General features: G+C 55.1%; 1 protein-coding gene across 1 annotated transcript; it reads right to left on the minus strand.

Annotated features, from left to right (window-relative positions):
• Window positions 1-1,284: 1,284 nt before the first annotated feature.
• BAP1 (BRCA1 associated protein 1) lies at window positions 1,285-8,824 on the minus strand. The gene is made up of 17 exons (XM_007952051.2): window positions 8,788-8,824; window positions 8,641-8,670; window positions 8,474-8,528; window positions 7,380-7,512; window positions 6,858-6,977; window positions 6,392-6,453; window positions 6,170-6,312; window positions 5,833-5,911; window positions 5,240-5,363; window positions 4,758-4,905; window positions 4,132-4,316; window positions 3,568-3,695; window positions 2,376-2,854; window positions 2,094-2,254; window positions 1,771-1,863; window positions 1,599-1,671; window positions 1,285-1,418 (listed from the first exon to the last, which is right to left on the minus strand). Exons 1-17 carry the CDS (start codon window positions 8,822-8,824, stop codon window positions 1,285-1,287), a joined length of 2,184 nt encoding a protein of 727 aa, XP_007950242.1.
• Window positions 8,825-9,048: the final 224 nt, after the last annotated feature.

Here is a 9,048-nt window from a genome sequence, read left to right on the forward strand (position 1 = left end):
AGGGGCTTGGGCCCAGGTCCTTTGCCCCCATAGCAGCCTAGCCTACAAACCTCAGGCCAGCAACCACAGGAGGGCTCGTTTCTTCAGTTTTATTCATTCACTGATATTTACAGGGGCAAGAGGGGTCAGGCTATGCTCAGGGTGAGGCACCTGCCTTCCTGCCAGCTACCACCCACCCACCCCACCACCCCACCACCCAGTTACTATGTACAGATAAATGGCCTACTTGAGGTCACCTTCTTCTACTGGGGTCACTAGAAGAGGCCATGAGGCTTTTTGGAGCCTGAGCTCCAGAGGCAGTGCTAGGCTCATTATCCCTTGGCATCAGGCCCTCTGGGGACAAGAGTTCCAACTGGCTGTCTCAGTCCTGCTGTCCCTTACCCTGAGTGCCTTGCAGAGGCTGAGGAAGCTGGCATGACAGGGAGAGCTGAGTGGGCCATCTCCCTGCAAGCAGCCCTGTCTCTGTTATCCATACCCCTATTGGAGGGAGACATGATAATACTGAGAGGCTGGGCAGAGGCTCCTCTGAGCCATCAGGCTCCAGGGAGACGTGGAACCCAATGCAAGCCCACAACACTGAAGGCAAATAGCCCCAGAGTCTTGCCGTGGAAAGCAGTCTTGACATGCCTGGCTAGAGCCCTGAGGGTAATCTACAGGCCACTCATCGGCTCAAACACTTCTCTCTGATCAGGTCATGGGACCCCAGGGAGGTTGCTCATTCCACCCTCACTGGGACACCCACCCCCAATCCAGCCCAGCAGCTGGGGGTCCCTGAGTGCAGAGCTCTCCCAGGAGGAATGAAGAGGACAGGATGGCAGCTGAGGCTAGAGCAACAGGGCCCACTGTCTACCTATACCTCTAGCTGAGACACTGTGTGATACAGGGACAAGGGCCCACCAGGATGACAGTTACAAGGAGAGAGTACAGTTGGGAAGCCGGCTATGTCAACACAGTGGTGGCAAGATGGGTTGGAGCCCAGAAAAATAGACGTCTCTGATAGATAAAATATATATTCTGCTGCCCAAGGCAGGAGGGCCAGGTCCTGCCACTCCACAGCCGGCTGTGGAGGTAGTGCCAGCTGCTACTTCCTGAGCACTATGGGGCTGCCCTGCCCACCAGGACTTGGGGCACGATGCGGAGAATCCCGGCCTGGCTCCCATTCCCAGGGCCTGGGTGCTCTGGCTGGAACTATGTAGTAATACTGGGAGAGGGGGAGTGGGTCAGGGAAGGGACCCTGGTGAGGGCCACACGGCAAGAGCAGGCTGCAGTCAGGGCAAGCAGTCCTCACTGGCGCTTAGCCTTGTAGGGGCGTGAGCGTTTCCGCCGGTCAGGCTTCCGCTGCTTGTGGAGCCGGCCAATGCTGACCCCTTGGCGCCGCCGCACCGAGATGTTCTGCTCCACCAGGTTGGCCAGCATGCCTGCAGAGAGGCAGAGATCCTTGAGCAGGTGACTGGACTGCCAGCAGCCACCCACATTATCAGCCACAGCCTCAATCCAGGAGCTGGGGCTCTCACAACCCTCCCTGCCCCCAAGGCAGGGGGTGGGGGGGACCTGAGGGATACGCCAGATAAGATGACGCAGCAGTTGAGTCCTCTCACCTTCCTGAGCCAGCATGGAGATGAAGGTGCAGATAAACTCATCATAGTTGTGGGTCCTTCTCTGATCATCAATCTGCAGGAGAGGGGAAGAGAGACCACAGCCCATCTCCTTAGAGCAGCTGCCAGCTAACTCAGGAAGTAGCACCTCTGGGACAACAGTCAAATAACCCACCTTGAACTTTTTCCTCTTCTCCACTTCCTCCTTGAGGCAGGCCTCATAGTTTGCAATCTCAGCCTCCACACACTTCAGCAGTGCCAGCAGCTCCTGACAAAACCCAGCATTGCACCCATGAGGGGGTGCTGGTCAGTGCCAAGGTAGGCAAGGATGACCAACTCGAGTCCACAGGGTCTACAAAGGCCCTTGTGACTCCAGGTACCTGGATCCAGCCAACCCTCACCCCAAAATTCCAATCCAGAACCTAGCACCTGGGCAACAGTGCCCTAGGCTTTCCCTGTCAGGACTGGAAGCTCCAAGAGAATGTCATGGAAGTTCACCTTGGGTGAGTACTTCTCCCCGCTTAAGGGCTCACCGGGCCTGACCAGCCCAGTCTTCTCTCTGCTTTCTGTTGCTTCCACCACCTCCTTCTCCTCTGGGCTGCTGGACCCCTGATTGCTTTGGCTCGGTCTGATGGAGGGTGAGGAGCCCTTCCCACCTTCTTGGGAGAAAAGGCATGAGAAGACCCATGAGGGCAGGACATGACACTTGGTGGTCACCCAGCCACCTCCCTCCTCCCCGTTAGGTACGCCAAGTGGCCAGTGAGCCAGCCAAAGGCCCACCTGTCAGTGCCAGGGGACTCAGCACACCATCCTCAGCCAGATGCAGCAGTCCTGTGCTGATGACAGGACCCAGGTCACGTACAGCACGGTTGTAGCGTATGCAGTCAACACGCAGGAGGCTGTCATCCTCACCAAAAAGCACCTTGGAGATGTGGGAGGTGACAGGGCTGGAAGGCCGCGTTGGGTTAGCTGAGCGGATGGGCGAGCGCAGTGGCGAGTTGAAAGCACTGCCAATCTCAGAGGCTGTGTCCGTGCTCTCATTGCTGGGAGTGGGTGAGGGCTGCGAGTGCACGGGCACTGCTACAGCTGGACTCCCGGCCCCACTGCTAGTCTTGATGGACAGAGGGATCGAGAGGTCTTTCTGGGACTCTTTCAGCTTCTCAGCCAGGACGTTGATGGTGTTGGGCTGCAGCACTGACAGCTGCCCATCTGCGGTGCCACTCAAGGGCCCTGGCTTCCCCGGCCCCTTCCGCTTGTATCTATGGGGCCCAAGGGGAAGTGAGCTGAGAGTCAGGCCAGGTGACCACATTCAGCAGTGCCCAGAATGGCCTCATCACCTCCTGGCCTCCAGGGATTGACCCAGGAAGCTCCTCACACTGGGTCCAAGCAGTTTGACCCAGCCACGCCCAGCCTGGCAGCCTAAGCTCTAATAGCCAATATCTAAGAGTCTCCTCCAGGAGCCGTGTTAGCGTAGTGCCTAAGGCAACTGACTGCTAACCACTCCTCAGAAGGAAGGCTGGGCAATCTACTTCCGTAGTGATACTGCCTCGGAAACCCAAGGAGGGGTTGCTATGAGTCGGGGCCGACTTGATGGCAAACAACAACAATAACAAGAAGAGTCTCCTCTGACAGCCATGTGTCCTCTAGGAACAACTCTTCTGTTCCAGCCACCTCATTTCAGGTCTTTTGCCAATGCTGTGTCTCCCGCAACATCTTTTCCACCCCTGCCTCATCCAATCCTTCAAGGCCCAACAGAACATGTCTTGGTGTTAACATGCCCAGCCCTCCCCCAAGCCCACCAACAATTCCTTGGGGGCCTGGGTCAGCCCCTTCATGCCAGCCTCCCCAGGGCCCTGCACTCAGCAAATGCTAAGCATTATCTGTGAAAGGGCATTCTCAGACACAGGCTGGAGTATTTGGGACAGGCTCTATGGCACCCAGAGCCTGACAGGCTTACAGAGCTGGGGCTGACCTGATGGCAGAGTTCTGCATGTCATCCTCTTCATCATCTTCATAGTCGTCCTCATCATCTGAGTACTGCTGGGGTGGGCGGACTAGGACTCGGCTGCGGCCCACACCTGCTGCCAGGTCTTCTTCTTCCTGGGGCAGAGAGACCCAGGGTAGTCAGGTCAGGCCCAGCACTTACAGAGAGTAAGGTAACTTGGCTCTCCAAGCCATCTGCTGAACGCCTCATAGTGCTCCAGCACCCACCCCTGAGAGAGGTCTTGGAAGGCTGCCTCCAACCACACCGCCTGTCTACACAGGTCTTCTGAAACAGAGTGCTCTAAAACGTGCCTTTGTATTGCCAACAGAACCTAATCCATATAGCTGTACCTAAACGTTGACCACCACATTTAAAGTCAGAGAAGCTCTCTCTGCCTCCCCAAATGCTGTTATGGGGGACTCTAAGACAGAGAAGCCCAGCAACCCAGGCCCAGGCAGCAGGCAGACACCAAGGAATCACTTGGGGAAATTGCCTGTTACAGCCTCTTAAGAAATGCCTGGAAGAAATCCTACAGGAGTGCTCCCAGCTTACCTGCATGGGGGACTTGGCATAGTTGTGATTGTCCAAAAAGGCCGGCAGCCGCTGGACAATGGGCGTAGGGTTGGGAGGAACCCCATTGAGGCTGCTCCCTGGAGGCTTCACCACCAGCTTGGGTTTGCTGGGAGGGCTGTGGGTCGGGGCAGGTGGACATGAACTAGCCCCCTCCTCCGCACCATCTGGGACAGGGCAACAAGCACAGGCAGGACCTTCAGGGAGATCCTTGAAGAAGCTGTCTCCAGCCCATCTCCCCAATCCTGGGACACAGCACTGCTCCCCCTCCCTCCTCAGCAGGGAGGAGATGAGATAGGGGGAAAAAAAAAGGCAGAAAGAAAAAGGCCTCTTGAGACAGCAAGAAAGGGAGTATGCCTTATAGAAAGGCCCAGGGCCTGTGGTGACAGCAACCCTTTATAGGAGCCTTCCTTTAGGAGGAAACTGCTGGCCTCCCACCTTCCAAGGGTACACAGCTAAAGGAACCCGGCTTCCAACCTCCCACAGGACCCTCTGCACCACTGCCCAAGGACATCCACAGAAAGACTTGCTCAGCGTGGCCTCCCAGATCAGTCTATAAGAGGGTGGCTTAGAGGCCCATGAAAGAGAGGCCCCAAGACCCCCAGTACCTGTGTGGGTGCCCTCGGAGGCCACTGGTGCCCTGCTTGCTTCCAGTACTGGGGGGGACTTGCTGCTAGCTGGCTTGGACTCCTCAGGGAGCTGAGACTCTTGAGACTTATGGGTCTGAATCAGCTCTGGCTGCGTTACCCTAATTAGCTGAAAACAGAATCCATGGCACAGGAGTGAGGGCAGACCCAGGCCTCTTCCTTGCATGGTTAAGAGCCCTCCAGGGGCAGCAATATGGCTTTGGCTCTACCCCCTCACTCAATTACAGGGAAATAAAACAGCCAGACTCAAAACTCCTTTTAGTAGTTATTCTCCTGCACATACACCTCCCCACCAAGTCCCACCTTTCCCACAAAGGGAGAAGAGTAGTTCATCAGTACTTGGATCCACAAGAATGACTTGGGAATCAGGAACAGATGCCACAGTGGGAGTGGGGAGTGGGCCAAGCCAGGCTGGGCAGAGGCCAGACAGGAGTGGAACCCACCTGCTGCAAGGCCTCCAGCACTGTCTGACGGTTCACCTTCAGCATGTGCAACCTGGCCTCATACTTGATCCTGCGGTCGGGCACCACCGCCATCAGGTTGAAGCGGATGTCGTGGTATGGCTCCCTGCAGTCACAGCCACAGCCATGAGAGCAGCTCCCACCCTGGGCCCCACCATCAGAAGGTTGAGGCAGATATCCTGGTAGGGCTCCCTACAACCATACCTGTGGCCATAAGTACAGGCCCCACCCCAAGGGGTCGGAGTAGCTAGCCATGCATGCCAGGCACCTTAGCTGGTACCTTCCAATGAGCTATGTGAGGGGACTGTCAGGAAATGAGTGAACACACCTGGGCTACCCCAACATCCCAACAAGGCCTGGCCCTCCTCTGGCCCATCCTGGAGAAGGCCACAGGCAGCCCAAAACAAATATGGGGCAAGGAGTTGGGAGCACAAGACCTAGACTTAATCTTGCCAGATTCACTATATGGCCTTACACAAATCACCTGACCTCCCTCTGCCATGGTTCCCATTTCTCTATCCCTCTCAAAGGGGCACAGCTCCAGAGGGTAGAAAGGGACAGTCACAAGTTCTTACCCTGCAGTGGCGAGGCCGATCCGCTCCATGATGACCCGCCGGGCCTTATCTGTCCACTCCTCATCCTCCCCCCAGGGCCCTGGGGAAAACCAAGAAGTTAGTAGGTGGGAAATCCTGAGTTAGGAAGGCCAGGCATGGGAAGGAGGATGGAGAAGAGCAGTTGAGCCAAGAAATCAGGGGCTGGGCAGACAGTGCAGGGTGACATCCTGGCCAGAGCCAAATGTCCTCAGCATCTACCCTCTGCCACAAGCTCCTAAAGTACCTGAGGACTCTGAGCCCCAGTTCCCCAAGAAGGAAGCACAGGAAATCCAGTGGGTCCCCAGTATAGGGTGCCTACCATGGTCAATGGGGTAGACCTTTAGCCCATCCAGCTCAAAGAGACGGCCTGTGATAGGCACATAGCTGACAAAATGGAATGCCTCCATGGTCCGTACTGCACTAAGGCCATTCTGCTTCTCGGGCAGGTGGCGTGGCTCAGGCCTAGGAAAAGACAGTCAGGACCAAAAAAAGTGGCACCCCACCACCACCACCACCATTAGCTGCCACATCTCCTACACACCTGGCATGGCTATTATGTGCCTTGGCCAACTCCGGGGCATTGCCAATTGCATATCCTTTGCTCTAAAGTGAAGAAAATAAAGCCATGTCAGAAAACTTCTCAGATGGGTTTCTGGGTGGGAGGATAATTCCAGAGAGCGGGCCTGGAGGCATTTCAGGAATCTGAAGTACAGATTAACACTCCTAATGGACTAGGGGAGGGCAGAAGAGAGCTCTGGAGCCCCAAAGAGATGGGCTGTACTGGCCTTGTGCCAGTAGACACCAGAAGCAACACAGCCTAATAGGAAAACTCCTGAAACTGAAGGCCCTAACATGGTGTCACCCAGGAAAAGTCCCTTCCCTTTCTAGGTCTATTTTTTTCTCTGGTTTAAAACCAATTGCCTTGCACAAATGTAATGCAAATGATCATTTATAAAGGAAAAAAACCACTAGTGGCTATGAGTTTGGAGTAAGGTGCCACAGCCTACCTCAGGGCTGAAGCCTTTGGTGAAATCCTTCATGCGACTCAAGGTGGGCCCCAGGTCCACATTGCTGCAGTTCAGGAGTACACTCAGCAGGGCATGAGTAGCACAAGAGTTGGGGATCAGCTGTGAAACCAAGAAGAGTCACCCATATGCAGCACCCCTCACTCCAAGTTCTCTCAAGCCCATACTCATTGGGAATGAGGACTCAAGACAGAAATAGTCAAATCTGGACAACACTCTCATAAGCTATTCTCATCTTGGCTCAACATTTATTTATTCAAGAAGCACCAACTAAATACTCACCAGGTATCTGGGGACACAAAGAGTGGAGAATGACTGACACCAACCTGCCTAATGGTGCTCCCAAGCAAGTGAATATGAGCTCAGTATCTTCTGCCAAGAGGTTTCTGTAACCAACACCATTGGTATCTGCCTATCTTTTTCTCCTGCCTTCCCTCATTTCCACTTTTCAAGCAAAGAAAACGGCAGCATCCCACCCTCCAGACAGCACAGAGCCCAGCAGACCTGATGAGCAAAGAACATGTTATTCACAATTTCATCATCAATCACGGACGTATCATCCACCAAAGTAGAGACCTTGCGACGGGACCGGCGCTCTTCGATCCATTTGAACAAGAAGATGAACCCATATACGGGGCTGGAGAAAGTAAGGGGCAGAGCCAGATCAGCCTTGTTGGCAGAAGGCAATCACCTCTTTCTTTTTCCTCCTGTTCCCTTGCATCGTGTTACCACTCGGGTGTCCTTGCCAGGATCCTGCCTCTCTCCCCACACTAGGCCCCAAGTGGTCCTGAGTGCTCACATCCAAGAGGTCTACCACAGGTAGAGTCAAGCATCAACATCTGGTTGTGATGCTCTAGGAGTCCACCCAGGCTCCTTACACCTAGGGCCTATGATTGCTGGATAACAGAAGTAAAGCTGGAATCAACAGCCTAAGACCAGACTGGTAGGAACACAAGGTAAGGTGAGAACAAAAACTTTTGTCTAATGAGGAGTTTAAACACTAATTCTCACTCATGGACCGCAAGGGCTGGGCCTCAATGGAACCAGAAAAACAAATGTACACATAAGCCATCCCCTTCTATCCCAGGAAACAAAAAGCAGACTTCTTGGTCTGTCATCGTAGCAGTCTCCCCACACCTGTATTCTGTGGGACCACCAGGACAAGACCCTTTGGAAGTCTATCCAGAAGCTGCCTTGGCAAATGCCACAGGCCAACCAGGACTCTGTGTGGGAATTAAAATCACAAACACAAATGGGCACATTAAAGCTGCAATTAAGTAAGTAATTACAGCTGCAAAAAAGGCACTACGTGGGGGAGAAAAGGAGCTTCCTGCTGCAAGACCAGGAAAGGCATCTGATCTGTACCCCTAAAGGATGATCAGGATTTGGATGAGGGGGGCACATAACGGGAAGTACTGAGGGAATACTGGGAGAAAAATAACAATATCATCTTGATCAGAAAGAGAGTACCCAGACAGAAGGGATGCTACCTTAATGAGATTTTATAACTTAGGGTTCCCGATACTGCCTCCCTTGAGGGGCACTCTCCCCCAGCCCCAGTTGGCTGTGAGCAGAGGCCCTGGTGCCAAGTCACTCACCCCTGGCATTTGCTCTGAAGGTCATAAATCTCCTCTACCTGCACCCCTTTGACACCTGCGAACAGGAAAGGAAAGTGTTCGGACAGGGTGGCCTCTGGCCCTGGAGCAAGGAAGGCGCAGGGGTGGGCGCCCACAGCTCCAGTCCGGCAGGGAAGTCTCCTACTCACCGAAATCTTCCACCAGAAGGGTGAAGAGGCCTGAGTGGGGGCGACAAGAGAAGGGGGATCAGACAGGGGCGTTCCCGCGGGCAAGCACCTGCCCACGGGCCTACCCGTGGCCTCCCCAGCCCCCGGCTCGCCCAAGCCTCTCCTCACCTGGGTCGCTCTCCAGCTCCAGCCAGCCCTTATTCATCTTCCCGCGGCGCGACCCCTCAGCGCCATGTCCAGGCCCTCCCCACCCACCACCGCCCCCGCCGGGAGCCCCTACTGCCCCCGGGGCCCCTCACCCCACACAGACAATGGGTCCTGTTGTGTCATCCGCCCGCGCCGGCGGTACTACGTCACCACGGCGCGACGGTCTTCCGCCCCGCCTACGGGTTCGTCATCCCCCAGCCCGATCCCTGCAACAAGCCAGAG

The sequence above is a fragment of the Orycteropus afer genome, unplaced genomic scaffold (assembly GCF_000298275.1).
Source record: "Orycteropus afer afer isolate SDZICR_OR568_19922 unplaced genomic scaffold, OryAfe1.0 scaffold00323, whole genome shotgun sequence".
Lineage (NCBI taxonomy): Eukaryota > Metazoa > Chordata > Mammalia > Tubulidentata > Orycteropodidae > Orycteropus > Orycteropus afer.

What these genes read in the sequence shown, in the direction of transcription:
- BAP1 (XM_007952051.2), bottom strand. Translation starts at nt 8,824, where the DNA reads ATGAATAAGGGCTGGCTGGAGCTGGAGAGCGACCCAG. An exon ending in CTTCAGAGCAAATGCCAGGG is followed by an intron (nt 7,513 to 8,473) that starts GTGAGTGACTTG and finishes TACTTTCTCCAG; the next exon opens with CCCCGTATATGGGTTCATCT. An exon ending in CTCCATGCTGGCTCAGGAAG is followed by an intron (nt 1,419 to 1,598) that starts GTGAGAGGACTC and finishes GCCTCTCTGCAG; the next exon opens with GCATGCTGGCCAACCTGGTG.